At 41.4% G+C, this 17,884-nt stretch overlaps 1 protein-coding gene across 1 annotated transcript; it reads right to left on the minus strand.

Moving 5' to 3' along the window:
• Nucleotides 1–3,395: 3,395 nt before the first annotated feature.
• ASB11 (ankyrin repeat and SOCS box containing 11) lies at nucleotides 3,396–16,117 on the minus strand. Its single transcript, XM_027688896.1, has 7 exons — nucleotides 15,940–16,117; nucleotides 12,854–12,933; nucleotides 9,864–9,971; nucleotides 8,049–8,199; nucleotides 7,717–7,851; nucleotides 6,556–6,747; nucleotides 3,396–3,593 (listed from the first exon to the last, which is right to left on the minus strand). The coding sequence occupies exons 1-7, from the start codon at nucleotides 16,115–16,117 to the stop codon at nucleotides 3,469–3,471; spliced, it is 969 nt and encodes a 322-aa protein (XP_027544697.1). The 3' UTR covers nucleotides 3,396–3,468.
• Between the last annotated feature and the right edge of the window lie 1,767 nt (nucleotides 16,118–17,884).

The following is a 17,884-nucleotide window of genomic DNA, read 5'->3' on the forward strand; positions in this document are numbered from 1 at the left end:
GATAAAAGGCCCATTTAATTTTGGTTTGCTTTGGATCTTGAGCAATCATAGACATACACTGAGTAACGAATGATGGCTTGAAGCCAAAATCTGATTAGGTTGAGATCTGTGAGGTCCTCATCACTGGCCTTTCTGAGGCCGCTCTGGATCTCTCATAAGAGATGATTAACAAAACTGAAAAGTGTGCCAACAGATTGAGAATGATAAAGGAAGTCTTTTGGGTTTCTATTGCCCATCAGTAACCTATTGAAGCCACTCCTGCAAAACATACTCAGGAGCAGGGACTTTACAGCTAGGGAGTATCCATAGCCCAAGCTTGTGCTTTACATTGCAAGTCAGTTTCTGTACTCAGAATCAGTGAGAGTTTGTGTGGAAAAACTATCCCAGCTGTTGAGTGGAAAAACTTTCCCAGCAGCCAGGATATTTTCCAGTCATTCCTGTTGAAATATGCAGCACTTTCCACTGCAGCAGACAGTACTGGCAGTTGTTTGGGGTAAAGCCATAGGGATGTTGTATAGCAGTGGACATATCAGCACATAAAAACGTCTATCTTCTCATGAAAACCATATTTTATGCAAATAACTGGTTTCAGTCAAAAACCATGGAAGGACAGAGAAGACACCACTGGTTTTGAAGGAAAGAGACTCTGTGAGATTAGTTAGCCCTTCTCCTGCCCAGGGAAAAGCAGCTGTATCCACACATGACAGATGTTTTCCAAACCCTTTCTGAAAAATCATCAGCAAGATTCAGTAGTGTCACAGAAAATTGTCACAGTTTTTCGTTATCCTCATATAACATAGCATGTTCACAAAAAAATTAAATACCTCCTCCAGCTATTTCCATGCATTGCTACAACACAAAGCATAGTCAATGAGAATTAAATTGGTAACTTAATCTTTTGAGATAAGAGCAAGAAAGTCTAGGTAAAGTTTCTAAGGAAATTACTTAATGTCAGGACTTCTGAGCTTCTCTTCTGATTTATTGAGACTCTGTTCCTTACAGACTCTCTGATATACAGAATTTCAGGAAGAATTATGTCACCAGGAGGAAGAAAAGGTGAGGTGATTTTTTGATAGGAAGCTAATATCAGGAATAAATATAGGGCAGCTCACGCTGCTTCTTAACATAAAGCTTCCTGAGAGGCTCAACAGACTTTGCATTTCTTTAATGGAGACATATTTTTCAATTTAAAATCCTATGCAAGGGAAATACTGCTTTCATTGATGATCGCAGCAGGAAATCAATTCAGCATTACACAGGCTGAAATAGATCCCAGAAAGTGCCTTAGTTCCTTGATTGCAATGCAAGTCTGACAACCCACAGAGCTGAGGCTCTGTCTCTCTCTTTAGATACCAGATGGTATTCTGACTGCCACCTTATAAACAGAGCAGGTGAGTTGGCAGTAAAGATAGAACTGTGAGAGGTCTGCTGACATCAGATTAATATAGACATTTCTTTCTTGATAGTATTTGATTTTCAAAGGCTCTTGAGAATTTAGTGTTCAAATCTCTGAGATTCATGATGTACTGTACTATACAAGGTCATTGATGTCACTGACAACTTTATGGGCAATAGCTCTTGCCATCAGATAGCATTCAATATGTGCAAACATAGGCTGAAAACTGCATTCATTTTGACTGTAACATTGAAGGTCCAGTCTCATGAACTGCTGAGAGCTCAATTTATCTTACTTGTGCTGAATTAATCATAAGGAAGTACAGGAAATATTCGACCTTTGTCTCAGAGAGAGAAACTGTCATTGTAACATTAAGGGATTAGTATCAAACCAGAGAGACTGCTGCTGCTGGAGCAGGGACAGGAGCTCAAAGGCTGCTGGAAGCCAATCTTGTATTCAGGGTCCAGTAGGTCAGTGCCCCCTGATTTAAGATTGTATGGGCAGTGAAACTTAGTACCAGCATGCCTAACTTATAACAAAACCCCTACATCTCACAGCCTAGAAACTTGTCAGCAGCCTCTTGGACCTGTGAAGTTGAGCAAATAGGAGAAAGACCCTCCTTTTAACTCAGCTTCCCATTTTACTACAACTAATGAAACATCATTGCCTGTCTCATGGCAGAAGTTTACCAAAACCTAGCTCTGAAAAAAACATTTCTCCCCTCAGGACAGCCTCCACAGGAAAAATAAACAAACCTTTACAAAGTCACACCGGTACTGCATCAGCTACTGGATCACACATTTTTCAGCTCAAACAGGTTCATGTTTTCAGCTCTGCTGTGTCCAAACTACTAACCCTGATGTTATTTATTTAAATTAATACCACAATGGACAAAGTTACAACACTCTAAAAATCCTTTCTCCCAGGAAAGTAACTAAAGCCTCTAGAACAGGGAGTGAGGGAGCAGACAAGCCTGCAAACCTGTCCTGGTGAGGAAAATACAGCAAAGAGAACATTTGGGTGATGCACAATCATCTTTAGTGGCCCTGCTTCACTCCTGCTCTACAGTCCAAGGATTTATCTTGAGAAATGTCAAAGCATGCAAAGCCCAAAAAAGCAACACTTCTTCCTTTGCTTTTCTTTAAACCTTGCAAACGACAGACACTGAAATCTCATCTACTATGCCTATGAAAACATTTGCTGTTCTGTCCTGGAATTAAGCTAAGAAAAATTCTTCTTGTAATGAACACAGCCAGATCTGAGGTGATAGGAGCTTTGGAGGGATTTTTTTTCAGAAGAGATGAAGGGTGTTTTTCTTTAAGACTTTCACACATTTTTGTGGGTTTACTCCAAACCCATGTTCCTGCTTTGGTAACATCACTTGCACTTCCATGGACAAGATGTGTTAGTGCTGGGGGCAGCTGGGCTCAGGGATGTACAGTGTCTGGACAGCCAGAGCCTGCTGGTAGTTGCTAGGACTCCACTAGACTATAGGAAAGAGATGAAAGGATGTGAAGTCAAATCTGACAAAAGATGTGCAATATGTTACATACGGCTGAAGTTCAGCACTGAAAGCTTTCATTCTCACACCGGTGGAAGAATAACAGCCATTACCTTGATTTTGACATTGAGATTGGATAGACAAGGGGAAGAAGCTGCACAGATAATACACAAATAAATATAGCTCTGAATGCAGAGAAAATCGGGGAGCAGAGGAGGGGGAGAGGGGGCAGGGCAAGGTAGTAGGTGAAGGTGTGCATGTGCATCTACAAAGACATGTTAAGTGTCAAACACATGTCAAGAGTCAAACACATGTCAAGAGTTGTTCATGTTTTACAACTCTCAGGCTGGTGTAAGTGGATGTGGCAACAGACCATGAGGGAACTGTATCCACAATATCATTCACTGTCTGTGAAAAGGTGTTTTCAATTTGCACTTTCACATAGCAGCTCATGTTTGGTATCCGCAGTAGACAGTACATGATGCCTTTGATTTTTTTCTTTGTTATAATAATTTTACAGTAAACAACCATTTGTTCCTCTTTCTTTTCCAGTATAAAGACAGTCACAGACTTATCGATAAAGGAGAAAGTTCTCAAGCGGCTCAGGCAGGTGCAGTTTGTGGACTGTATATAGGCACGACCGACCTAGATGCTTTCTGATACGCAACCTGCACAGCTGGGCAAGGCTGGCAGGACCTGGGAGGAAAAGAAAAGGCAAGAATAAGCACCTCCAACCCCATCAGCAGTATAAGTCAAAGCAACAAACACCAGCAAGATTTGCAAGTCAGATCAAGCACTACACAGTGACTTGCTGAAGTCAGGGATGGCTAAATAGATTATTGTTCATATTTAATTTATGTTGTCAAAGTTGGTTCAGCAATTTGAAAACTATGAGCATAAAAATCATTTTTCTGTATGCACTGCTAACCTTTTGTGCATCTTTTCTTGAGCAAACACTTAAAATACCTCCAGACAATCTCCAGTTGTCTGCACTGGAGATAGAGAGCTCTGGGATACATAGCCCTTGCTCAGGACATAAGACAACTCCCAGCAGTTTTGCAAGGATAAAGATACAGGATAAATACAGTTAGTTGTTCACATATATAGAATGTGCTTCTTCCAACTGCTGGTGTCTCAGCAGGTACCTGCACAAATAGTAATTGCAACTTAGCCTTTTTATATGACTACACTGTCTCTGAACATGTATGTCAGTCAGTCTATCAGTGCTCCTCAAAATATTTTCTTACTATGTAATCCAATTTTTACTAAGTCTGACTGTAGGAAAAACATATCAAAGATAAAAAGTCTTCAAAAGTTTTGTGCAAAAAGACATTGAGAGGAAAAAGAAAAACCCACACCCAAAAAACCACCAAGATGAGAGGCCTTTCTGTCCTTCCCTAGGCCCCGGGGGAAAGGTTGCTTTATGTGAAAAGCTCTTGTTAAACATCAGAGGGTCAACTGGTAGGAAAACTGCCAGATAACTCATCCAGACAATGGTGAGGTCAGCCTGGGCACAGCACTGCCCACAGCGGTACTGCCCCCGTGGCTTCCCCGCAGGGTGACCAGGAGCTCCCCCAACTGCACCCACCACGGGTCAGGTGAGGGGCATGCCAGGCACAAACCCACCAGATATGAGGCTCCATTGCTTCTGCAACTACATGTTTGCACCTGCAAATGCAAGCTGCTAATGGATGTGTCCCTACTTCTCCTTTGCTTTCCTCTTGCTGGAGCTGTTCCAAATGAAACCTTTACACCTGTGCAGAGGTGCTCAGTTTTTGAAACCTGTCTTAGCCCTGCCACTCCTGTTTCTGCCCAAACAGTAGCAATCACAGCAGAGTTTGACATGTAATGGGTAGAGATGTGTGCTTTTAAAGGCCCGTCCTTATATCTTAACAGATAAGCTTCATAATCTGTCCTTTTACTGCAGGAAAGTTTAGGAGCCTAAACAGGCTGATAATGTCCCCTCTGAGAAGTAATTAATAGAAAAATATGAGATACGTAGAAAAGAGCACTTGTTCTACTGATTGGAAGTGAAGAAAGAAGCTACCATCTCCCCGAGTAGTTAGGAAAATAGATATGGTTTATATTTCACATCACTTAATAGTAAGGGGAGCAATTAAATGGAGTCATCTAAGTAACCACAGCGGAGAAGTTGCAGATAGGAAAACTCTTCAACCTGGGATTCTTATTTCAAACAGAAGGACCTCAGAAAACACAGAAGTAGGGGTAAAGGCAAGTTGCGTGTTAGACATAGCAAAGTATGTGAAAGTGTGACTAAAGGTGAGGAAACTGAAGAAACTTCATGTCTGAAAAATGGAGAGCCAGCAGGAGCTGAAGTGCCCCTCTAGTCCCTCTGACTGTAAGGGAGGAGAGGGTGACAAGCTGAGAGTGAAAATCAAAAGGAAAGTTCAGGAAGAGAAAATTATTATTATTGGGCTATTTCTTTATCTCCACAGTCTCTAGTTCACACAGGGAGCTGGAGCAGGACAACTGCCAGCACTGCCTTTGCTCACACATCGGAGCATCTCAGATACAGGGACAGCAGTCACAAGAGGTAAGAAACATTCAAGCAAAAATCCTCCCAGAAGGTTTTCAACATGGCAAATTAAAGCTCTGCATGAAAAGTCATGGAGAAAGGGAATAGGAGAAGGATATTAAGCCAATATTTCATTTTCTCCATAAAGCCAACCGGTGTTCAAGAGCTGGTGTAAAACCTGCGTGCAACACCGACAATTATTAATTTACCACCCAAGAGCTGTTTGGAAGTGGGCCTTCTGTGCACATCATGCTTTGGTCCTTGGTGGGTTGGGAAGGTATAGGCTGATTTCATGGGGAAGCACCATGCATCTTCTGCATGGGCAAAGCCTCGGGGCGGGCACAAACTGACTAACAGGGTACCAGTGAGCTGGGAAACACGGAGGTTAGAGGAAGGGAGGGAGAATTAGTTCAGCAAGTCCATATCACAGGGATATTGTTATTGGATGCATCAATTTCTGGCCAAATGTGGTGCAGGTGAAAAAGGCACAGGAGGATCTGCATTCATTTCTGCTCAGAAGTTTTTTGAGTAGACTGGAAAGATAATTAATTGCAAGAAGGCTGAAGGTAAGCTGCAAAGGGCAGTGCTCGTCTGTGCTGGGATTGCAGCCCCATGAACCACATGGAATTGCTGTGTGCTGCGAAGCTGAATAGTCACCTGGCAAACAGCTCTGCTTTTTCCTGGCAACCGAGGACACACACTCATGTCACTTTTTCTGCAGGAAGCAGGATATTGACCCACAGTACTGGGCTGAATACTAGATGGTGGTACTAAAATATTATCTTTGAATAAATTTTTACAGTAGGTTTTAACCCTTAGAGTCCTGATAGGTAAATATGTATGATTTTCCTTCAGTAGACAGGAAATGAAAACACAGAAAAACTGAACAGTTTATCCACTAAAACCTTAGCAGTATGTGGCAGATCTAGCAACAAAACAGAGTTCTCTTAGTCATTTCTGTCATGGTTTGCAAGCTTGAAAGCAGCAGAGCAGGTAAGGCAGAAGAGAACTTATATAGAGCGTTACTTATAAAAGCTGTCAAGAAAATCTACTTAGGTAAAGGAAATAAATACTGCTTTACTAAAAAAAAAAATAAAATAAAAGAAGAAAGGAAATCATCACCTTCCCTAAGCAGAAGTGCCTGCTCCACTTTGCTGTTGGGTGTGGCAAGGTCCAGGGCACATTTGAGTTCAGCATTTCTGCATTTTGGGTTAGCGCCGTAGTCTGTCAGCAAGACGACTATCTCCACACTGGATTTCCTTGCTGCTGCGTGGAGGGGGGTGTCTAATCGTTTCCCCATGTTAACGTTGGCTCCTTGAGTCAACAAGAGTCCATGGTTAGATCTGGGAGGCAGCAGGAACTGTCTGAACCCACATAACACAGGCTGGTTTCCACCAGTAGCCTCAATAAATGAAGGAGACAGACAGCACACAGGACTCACTCCTTCCTCTCAATAGCAGCTGTGCAAAGTTCAGCAGGTCAAATACCTGCACTGTTAGAGTCCTCTAGGCCACCAAACCCTGTCTGCGATGGTCAGAACTGAGCAGCTTGACCTTCAACCCAGCAGATGTTCAAAGCCTACCATATGCTCTTTAAATTTGTTAATAGCATAAAATCTAACATGGATTATGTTAATTTAATTGCCAGAGGGAAAACAAAACAAAACAAACAAACAAACAAAACCCCAAGAAAACTCACCACCTTTAGATATCTCATTGTAATAACTCTGGGAGCACAGCAAGCAAAATGCTTGCCCTAGGCTGGCCGGGCACAGCAGGGTCACACTTCAAGCAGGTGTAAGTCAGGTAATGTACACCGATAGAAAAATTTATGCTAGCTCAGAGGCTGTGTCTGGACCTGCAGTGTTTATTCTTCCAAGCAGCTTTACTGCTGCCTTCATCATCCCCTGAGAAATAGGTGAATTTTATGTTTAACATGGCAGTTTATCATAATCAAGAGTTGATTTTGGTCAGTAATATTAGCCAGCATTTTCTGTGCTTCCTGTTATCATTCAAAAAAGTAAAAGAATTTCATTTTCACATTCAGATAGCCCCAGGGAGGTCTATGTAATTACAGCCTTTTTTTTAACTGAGGAAATCATCATTTCTTCATCAATGCAGGTGAAATTTTTAATAGCTTCAAATGAGTCTCACAGACTTACACTGCCCAGACACCACTTGTGGAAATAACCCATGATGTTTGCAGTGGTGAGGCAGCTCAGAGAGACCAGAAGAATTGGCTCACACCACCATAGCTCTCCCCTGGCCCCCTTTTCAGGTGTACCTAGCTGCAAAAGCTTCTTGACACAGTCTGTTCTCTGGTATGTGCAAGCCACGTAGAGAGGGGTCCCATGCTGCAAGTCTTCTTGGTCAATGTCAACCTCATGAGCCAGAAGGATCTCCATGCACTCTCTGTGACCTGTGGAGATAAGAGTTGTTGAATTGCTGCAGAGCAGAACACACCCAGGTACAACCTACAGGGAACAAGAGCTGTGAAAAAGCCAAGCCTATTGATCTGTACTGGTATGGAACTATTAATTTAAAATATTTTGTCATCAGTGAAAGATGCATTCCTCATTTAGTTATTGTTAGCTGCATTCACACCCTGAACATTACCTCTCTTGACCGCTTCGTGAATGGGCGAAGCAAGGTGGTTCCCCAGCTGTGGCTTGGCTCCAAATTCGAGCAGCATGTTGACACACGCTGCACTGCCACTGCAGCAGGCGTTGAACAGTGGGGTGATCCCATCAATGGTGACTGCATTGACCTGGAATGGCAAGATACACTCAGGATAATCCAATTTAAAAGGAACGCCCTTGCACAGTGCCTCATGTGCACACCAGAAATGCACCAGAATGAGACTCCTGTCATGTGTAATTTCAGAAATTATTTTATTTACAACTTTCTGAGTTATATGTTGTGACATAACATATATAACATTCTCCTTTGATGTTTGCACTCTTTCCCAGAAGGCAGTGACACTGCCTGCTATTAATGCCTCTCCCGGAGTTGCTAAAAATGCAATTTTTTAATTTTTTTTTTTTTATATGGAGAAGTTGAATATCTTCATAACCGTATGCACCCATAATGGGTACAGTATAGTTTGATCTGGCCTCAAGGTAGAACACCGTCAGATGAAAATGGCTTTGCTTTTTAAATGAAAACATTTACTTTACATTTAATACTTTCACCCGAAAACACGTTTCCAGCAAAAGAAATTTCACAGAAACATAGTCTTAATCCCAAACAGAAAAAGAGCTTGAAAGAGTCCATATGCATGTGTCTATGCAAGAGAGAAACAATTTCCTTCCCCCACCCTCTAACGTAAAGACCTGGCTAGAACCACCGTCACCATTCTCCGCTGGGACAGCAGCATCCCTGGCTTATGCTGTGCACTGTGCTGTAGATCACAGAATTGTAGAATCAGAGAATATGCTGATTTGGAAGGGACCCATCATGATCATCGAGTCCAACTCCTGGCCCTGTGCTGTACACCCCAAGAATCCCACCACGTGCCTGTTTATGCTGTGTTTAACTATGTAGCAAGCCCTCAGGAGCAATTCATGCAGCAAATCTGCATCTCTCTAACTCTGTGGCACACCAGAGAAGAGCAATGGATTATGCAAGCATGTGCCAATTTGTATGGATCTCCACTGCCCCCCGCCTGTCCCCAGTCTCATCAGGCAGATGTGGCTGGAGCTGCTGGAGGCACTGGAGGTCTATCAGCATCACTTCACAACAGGGACAGCAATGCAGGCAAGCTGGTAACCAAGGGTAAGCAAGGACATAAGTGAAGAAGAAAAATTACTTCCTTGGTTTCCCTCTTCACTGGGCATTGGTTTAACTGGTAAAAGAGGAGAAAATGGTAAGACAGCCATTGTGGAGTGAATGGTTTGGTATCATAGGGAAATAAAGGAAAGCACAGCAAAAAAAGGAGAGCAGCAGATTGGCATATGTTCTTTCAGAAGTTACAAAACAGTCTGTTGACCGTATTATTGACTTATTTTATTAGCAGATAAAATGTTTTGTTGCTTCAAGAACATCTATTTTTAATTACATAAGACTTCCAAACCATCCCACAGAAAACCAGAGATAATCCCAGAGATCATTACTGGGGGAGGGGGAAGGGATAAGTTACTTTCTTCAAGGTTATTTTCACCTAGCATCTTTCATTCCTTTTCCATCAATCACAACTGTGTTTCACACACAGAAGGAAAATAAAAGAGAATAATGATGTGACACAAGGGGAAGGCAAATCCACCACCCATGGAAACAAAGCACTGTTTTATTTTTCCACGTTTCTATCTGGGACGCTCCTGTACATCTGCATCTTGGCCCTGCCACACAGACAGCCTGTCCAACCTCCCCATTAATGCAGGGAGCACCTGAGTTCCAGGTGCCCTTGTCCCTGCTGGCTTCCCTGGGACTCACCTGGGCCCCGTTCTCCAGTAGCACCTTCGCGCAGGCGACATGGCCGCCCAGGCAGGCCTCGTGCAGAGCTGACACACGGTCCGTCGTCACCAGGTTCACGTTGAAACCCTGCAACACAGGGCCAGGGTGTGAGGGGAAAACACAAACCACACAAGCTCCCCCAGAGCTCGCGTGGGTGCAGTCAGACCATGGCTGGAGAGCATCATGTCACTGGGTGCGTGTCCAGGGAAGGTGCTTGGTTGGAAGGTGCTGTTCAGTGCTTCAGTTCTTGTCCCCACATACCACAGCTGGTGATGGGGTGAAAAAAGAAGCAAGGACAAGCTATGCCTTCTGTTTCTAGTGTGTTATGATGCACGGTCAATCACAGGAAAGACATCATGTTTCTTACACTTCTAAGGGTGCCATTACCTCCTCTATTAAGTCCACCACCAGAAGCTACAGATGGTAGGATTCACCTCCCTGAATGAGGATGACTCTGGTACAAGTATCAACAGCTCGGCTGGAGCTGGCAGCTCCTTCAGTAGGGAGATATCCCTAAGATATGATTCATCCCGTGCTAAGGCAGCTGTTTCTAGTAGGTCAGATGAATTATGCCCTAAAAGTTTTTCATTGATTATATGGAGTACCCAGTTTGTTTCCCTCAGAGGTGGTAAGTACTTGGTAAACCTATAAGATGAGACAAATCTCACCCACAGATCAGTTCCTCTTATTTGACCACTCAGGAAATGTTTTACACTGGAAGAAAAAACAGTGATTTACAAATACATTAGTACAAGTATTTACCTAAATGACAGTTGCCACATCTATTCCTGCACAAAGACAAACCAGACATATTCACAAAGGACAAAACAATTGTCATGTGTGTTTTCCCCAGAATGCAACTAAATCTCCTGATAATTAAGATTTTACAACCAGGCCTGGAAGCAGCTCTGTTTTCCTCTTGATGGCATGTTTTGAAACGCAGTTTGTCTCCACCTGATGTGCTATAGACAGGACAGCTCACAAGATGGCAGCAATGCACTTTTTGGTATGCAGTACTCATTGGGATGGGCAGAAATGAGTACCTGGGAGCAGCATAACACTGTAAAAAAGTCATCAGTCCTGACGTCAAGAGTATTAAAAGCAACCATTGTAATCACTTTAGGCTAGGCATTCTATGATAGAAAAACAATCGGTTTTAGGTCATGCGAAAACATTAGTAATGTAAAAGTTGTCGTTAAAATTTTCCATGCATTACAATAGTACCATGAGAATAGATAAAACCTTGAAAAAATATTGAGATGATTCCATTTTCTAATTGTATAATTGTTTCATACTTAATAATCAGCATATTCCTTCAAGATCAATGTCTTCTAGAGACTCCTAAGGAGACCTATTCTCAATCATTATTCACATATATATACGTATATATTTAACAAATAAAACTCAGTCATTGCAAGTGAAAGAATAAGTACTGATATCTTGGGCAAAACAGCAATCCCTTCCATTAGGAAATGGAGAATGAGTTATAAATCTTACTATGGCTGTTTGCCAAACACTGCTCATGTTAAACCTTGTTTTCAATGTACATGAAAAATCAAACTCTTGTTTGGGTGCTGAAACAGGCATTGGTGAGTTCTTGAGCTCTTTTCAATCTCCAGCACTACATAATCTCCTTATGTCCAGGCATTCCCTATGGAGCCAAAGCCTCACTGCTTTCTTGAAAGCTATGGTCCTTCCGTAGATACTTCTGAGTGTCCCATATATACTCAAATATAGTCCAACATTTAATTTTAGGCTAGTAGTGTAACTATATTAGAAGCAATGAGCAATGATTGTGCTGATCCATGAACAGATTTGTCCTTACATTTATCAAGGTGTGGTGAATGAGCTTCAATTCAAGCTTTACAGACATTGCTGCCCTGATCTCTTTTCATCTGCAGGGACCCTCATCCTTTACTCCAAAAATTAAATGTCTTCAGGAGAAGGAGAAGGGGTAGATTGACTAAATGATGTATAACCATAACACTGTATGCTTCTGCAGTGTATAACCGTGACCAGTGCATAACCAGGGCATCTAGTGAATAACCACAACTCTGGGTGCTCCACTAATCAGATGGTGTAAGGTCAGCATAAATGGAGATAGAGAGGGTCAGAAAACCATCACATCCCTCAGTGAATAAGCCCTCTTTTTTTTATCCCTAACCTCCACCACTTCCTTTTCCATAAAAATATACTGTCTGTAAACAGCAACATCTTTTAGCTGCAGTTCAACATAAGTCTGGAGTGGAGGCTTTCACACTGTCAGCTCCACTCCTTGAGGATGTCCTCCATTCAAGCTGTGGCCACACAGGTAGAAATTATTTACCTTGATTATAAAAGGTCTGATGGCCAAGTCATAGAGCTTTACACTCAGGGAATTAATTTCCCTGCAGTTGCCTTGTGGGGGAAGGGGGAAGAGGGATGATAGTTGACCATTCATGCCAGATGAGGACATTGAGTTTAAATCAAAGTGGTAAGGAAGACAGTTGGCAAAGCATGAAGAACCATAACCTATCCCTTTTCATATCCAGCTTCTTGTCCTTTCTAGTGTATTCTTTCCTCCTCTCTTTCTTCTGGTTCCATTTGGAGCAGAAGGTTTCAGGCTGACAGCTCTCCCTTTATATAAAGCAATATGCACTTTTATAGCTTTCTACAGTTGGTTTTTTTTATAGTCTATATATATTTATTGTCCCTATTCTCGAGCCCAGTTTGATGGTGTATCATTGAGAAAAAGCACAAGGATCATTGTTTATCATATAGCAAGCTACAAGCTGTAATAGTCTTTGTCCTGGGCTTGTCCCCAGCATCTTAACTAAGCAAACTAATACATGCCCAAAAGCATTTGTGCTGATATCTTATTCATACAGCCATATTTCTTATGCCCTGATACAGTCTATTACCAGCTCATAGATGTAAATCACGCAAAACCACCCTGCTTCCCAATCTTTTCTTTACCTGTGGGCTTTTACCTGTGCAATCAAGGTTTTCAAAGAGAGGAGGCGTCCCTGGAAGGCAGCGTCATGAAGAGGGGATCGGTCTGCCCAGCTGCCTGAAACAGCAAATGCATGGAAGCTAATTCAGGTGAGCAGCAGAGGCAGATCCCAGGAGGACAGGGGAAACATAGCCTTGTGTAAATGCAGATCAGGACTAAAATCAATGTGGGGTCAGTGGTGAAACTTTTTGATAAATTGATTTCAACAGAGCAGCTGAGGGCTCAGCAATCCTGAGAAAGCTGGCTGCTCACTAAGGGACCTAAACAAAAGCTTCTTGGCAGAACTTTTAATAGAACAGCTAAAAACATGCTTCAGCAAAGATCACAAGTTTAGTGCTGCTGGGTCTCATAGGGAGACTTTTGAACCCTGCAATTCTCTTATTCAAAACCATATCAGCCTCCTCCTTTCCCAGGGAGCTTTTGACACAAATTGCATCCCAGCTTCCCTGGCACTTAGTTAAGAGATGCATAGCAGGGAGACATGGGGATGACTTGTCCATCAAATGAATTCTGACATGTCCCTGTGAGTTTTTTTTCCTGAACTGACAATTTCATAAATAACATCCTCCATCTCAGGCTACCAGGTAATATATTTCATCATTCTCTTCACTGAAAGATTTTAGAAAATGCATGGAAAAACAAATTCTGCCTGAGGTTTTACTTTTCTTCTTTAATAATGTTGAGATGTTGAACTGTTTGGATTCCTTCATGTAGTCTTGCTTGCCCTTTTTCTTATCTTAATCTATTTACGTGCCAAGAAAAAAAATTCTTTATCATAGCTACTACTTACAGGCATATACAGCCACCCAAGGTTAAATCCCTGCCACTCAAGTAGAGAGAAAAATTTCTTGTTCCATATTAAAATTTATAACCATACCACAACACAGTAGATAGTAAGTATTTCTCCAAAGGCCAGCTGCATTTGCAGTGCCACAGGACAGAAGCAACACCAATGTTTGTATTCATGCTCTGTTGTACAGCAACCCCATGGGCACTTATTTGAAACTCTTGTCCTGTTCAATTTTTTCAGCTACGCCACACACCAGAGAGAATGGAAAGGGTGATTTATCTCCATTTCAAATGATACCCAAGGCAGTGAGAAATCAATGAGACGCACAGACATATCCATGGGGACTTGAGGCCAAGGACGCAGCAGAGGTTTCACTCTTGGCCAAGAGAGTTTGCTTTTGTGTACCCAAGAGGCAGGATGCACTTGAGCTCATGGGGTTACGCTTTTAACTATAACTATTACTTTTATTTCCATTTATGTAGGGAGCTCTTCCTGGTCTCCTAAGGCAGGAAGCTGGATTGAAAAGACCAGCTAGCACAATATATGACAAGGCTCTGAATGACCAGGTAGAACTCAGCAGTCAAAATGATGGAAACAAGAACCAAGCAGGCTGAGAGAGAAACATCTTCCTGAAAATGTCCAAAATACCCCATACCCCTCATCATGCTGGTGACTGAAATAGGCAAGCTCAATTCAGAAAATCAAAAGACATCGCAAGTGACAAAGCCCAGAGCCCTTATACGGCAGGAAGATTCAGAAGTAACTCAGACAACAGAGCTACAGTGCCTTATTTAACCTTTTAAGCCTGAAGTGTAACACATGGAAGTGCATGTTACCACATGCATTTCCAATGCATGTGTATGCGCACACATCCCTCGCCATGACAACTGTTGCACAGTTCCATGCCAGCCACCACAACCTACCTCCCTGAAATGTGTGGCAGATATAGTTCCCATATGGGGCACATCTTCCCTTCACAGCTGTGAGTGACATGACTGAAAGCACTCTCCTTTTAAATGTCTATGGATAAGTCAAGCAGTCCTGCTGCTGCTGTGCTACTTCACTGCAAGGAGAAATGCTGCGAAGCTCTGACTGTAATACGATATAGTGCCCCAGCAACAGTATCACATGATCTTGCATTTTGTAAGATTATCCTCAGTGGATTTTTGCAAATGGTAACTTGCAATAAAAATATGTTATGGCCTGCTGAATTTGAAGGCACCTCAATAAGAACCTGCATGAAGGAAAAACTGCTGTTTGCCACATGTCTGACTATGATTGCATAAAGGTGCTTGATAAAAAATGACAGTAATTAATAATAGGAATTATATTCTGGAGAACAAAAAATAAATTAACAGCCAAGACACGCCTGTATATATACAGGCTTCATAAAGGCTTTGAAAAAAATGCTTGGCTGCAGTATTTCTCTTGGCCAGATCTTAATCTTTCTGCTTTGGGTGGCCATCTCACACCACTCGTGTTCTGCTCCCCTTCATGTGCCTGTTCATGGTGGCACAATCCATCATGAAGCAAGTGCCAAACAAATGAGTCACATAAAAATGTGTGATGTCACAACGCTGATAAGAATCTTCAACTAGAAAAAAAAGTCCTCATTAGCAGTAAATTTAAAATACTGGGTCATTTTAATTAGTGGAATTAACAGGCATGCAAACACACGTCTGCTCATTATTATGGGAGTGATGTGAAGGAGTAAAATAACTTAGAAAAAAACAAAACCATGACCTACTAAATAACCTACAAAATACAATATATTCATGTGCCATATATTTTTCAGAACAATTTTAGCTGCATTCATTTTTATCATCTGATTTAAAAAAAAACAAGGATTCTTGGCTTGGATTCATAAAATCATTAGTTATATCCTCCTAGCATCTCCTTTCAAAAAATCAGTGTGCTAAAACTTTTCCCTAAATATTCTCTGGCAGTAAAGCTGGATATTTAGTAAAACCATCTGTAACCACTGCTAAAGAATGCCTTGCTTCCGAGAACAATCTTTTTATTTACCATAGTGCCTTGAGCAAATGTTGTTCTCATTCGAGCTGGAGTCTCATATTTTGCACACCTAAATCATGCCAGCTCATACTGACACTGCAAAGACCCCAGAAATGGAAGGCACTTCAGGTTAAAACACTCACACATGCATTTAGCAACAAATTCCTCATTTCATGGCAACTCACTGATTTAAATCCTCAAGTTACAAAAATGTAGCAAATATACATTTAAATGTTAGAGAGTCCATATTTTTACTTTACCTGGGACTATTCCATAGATCTCTTCTGCTATCCTGGCAGCCTCTTTTCTGTTGCCTTTAACAATATAGAAATGGGTCAGCAAAGCCAAGGAAATCTTAATTAAAAGCTTGAAGCAAAACAAAGCAAAAATGGCAAAATAAATGTTAGTGAAAGCATGGAGTATAGAACTGCCCTCCATTTTGGTTTGCTCTTTGAATAGTTTCTCAGGTTGGCTAAGTGGCACTGGGCTATTCTTGGTATCGTATGTCATCTATTTTAAACCCTTCAGGACCTGCTGTTCCTCACTCACCAAAAATACATTCTGGGTTTTTTTTGGTAGAGGCTATTCGACACTAAATAACAATACCAAGGATAAGATACTTTGAACATCTCTGCGTACAAGAAAAAAACAGAAACACCTTTTCAAACCCACATAAATTAGCATAAATTTTCAGACAGATGCTCTCCATACCACCTGAAAGCCTGAACATCCACATTAGATTAATTCTTTGATGTAGCAGTTCCATTTACAAGACTGCATAGGTAAAGATGCAGAAATTATTCAGAGATTCAGCAAAAAGAATGCTTTTCTGTGTTTCCCATCTTGATAACAGGCCTTGCTGGTATTCAGATACAGAACAAAGGCAAACATGTCAAAGAAAAGCATTATCATGAAATAATTTGAAATAAACCCACATATTTCCAAAGCCAGGGCTAAGAAGTCGAAGTTATTCTTGGAGGAGAAAAATACATTGAAACTGTGTGATAAGAAACACATGATAACATACTGGTATTTTCCATCACTCAAGGATAAAGAATGATGTCCACTGCTATCTCTTGCAAACAGAATCTTACTGTTTTGAAAAATATAGAAATATTTTCACTTTATCCATCATTGATTCAAAGGTATAACATTTGAAACTGAAGATGATGTACCCTTTCTTTAACTGCCCTTTTTACTTCCTGAAGGCACATGGCTTCCACAGAGAACAAAGTATTTTTTCTGCATGTAATTAATTCAATCCATGTAGAATACCCACCTCTTTTTCTTTTAAACCTTTATTGATTCCTACTTTCCTACATGCACCACTGGAGATTTATTTCTTTCGATGAATCCCCTCCTCGCCTAGGTACTCTTACTCTTCAATTTATAGACCTGTCAAAGAAAAGAGCAGGATGACTCTCCTCTCTTAGGGATCCCAAAGAGATAGTGGATATGCAGAAGGAAATTTTACAGTGAATTATTTCCCTGGACACTTTAGAGGTAACTTCTTTTGGTTTGTAGCAATACAGCTGGCTTAGCGCCTTAGTGAAATTCCAGTAATACCAAAGAGCTCTCCAGGTGCTCTAAAAAACCATGAGGAAGTTTGACCACTTGGAAGCAGTCACAGGAACATGACTCTTCCAGGACAAACTCTATTTGTGTAGCAGCAAAATTATCCTCCTGGCTTCAGAACAAGACAACTAAAGATTTTTAGTTAAATTATGGAACGACTAATTTGAGAAAAGCTTGTGTAATCTCTTAATCTGTTCTTAGCATACAAGAGCACTGGGAAAATTACTGTGGTGGATTAAAAAGAAAATCATCAGTGGGAAGATGGCTGAACAGCACATGGAAACAAAATTGGTGAAGGTGATAGTCATGTAACCATTGCAAGATCAGGAGTTATCACTGGGAAATGGCAGGTATTTTTTAAACTGAAGAGAGGTGAGCAACATAATGTAGGCATGAGAACGGGTAGAACACAAGAGAACAGCAATGACAGTGCAGAAACAGGATTCTCACAGTTCCTTCCTCGCTCTGTGGAGAATCATCATTGTGAGCTGAATGAGGTGGATTATACAACTCCATTGAGACTTGAGTGAACAAGTCAGCCCTCCATAGATAAAACACACCTCATTGAGAACTTCTGCAAGATGCCCAAAGTACTCCATGAACCGCTCTTGCTTACAACTAGGATTAATA

Source organism: Neopelma chrysocephalum, unplaced genomic scaffold (assembly GCF_003984885.1).
Source record: "Neopelma chrysocephalum unplaced genomic scaffold, ASM398488v2 Primary Assembly neopelma1_76, whole genome shotgun sequence".
Taxonomy (NCBI): Eukaryota; Metazoa; Chordata; class Aves; order Passeriformes; family Pipridae; genus Neopelma; species Neopelma chrysocephalum.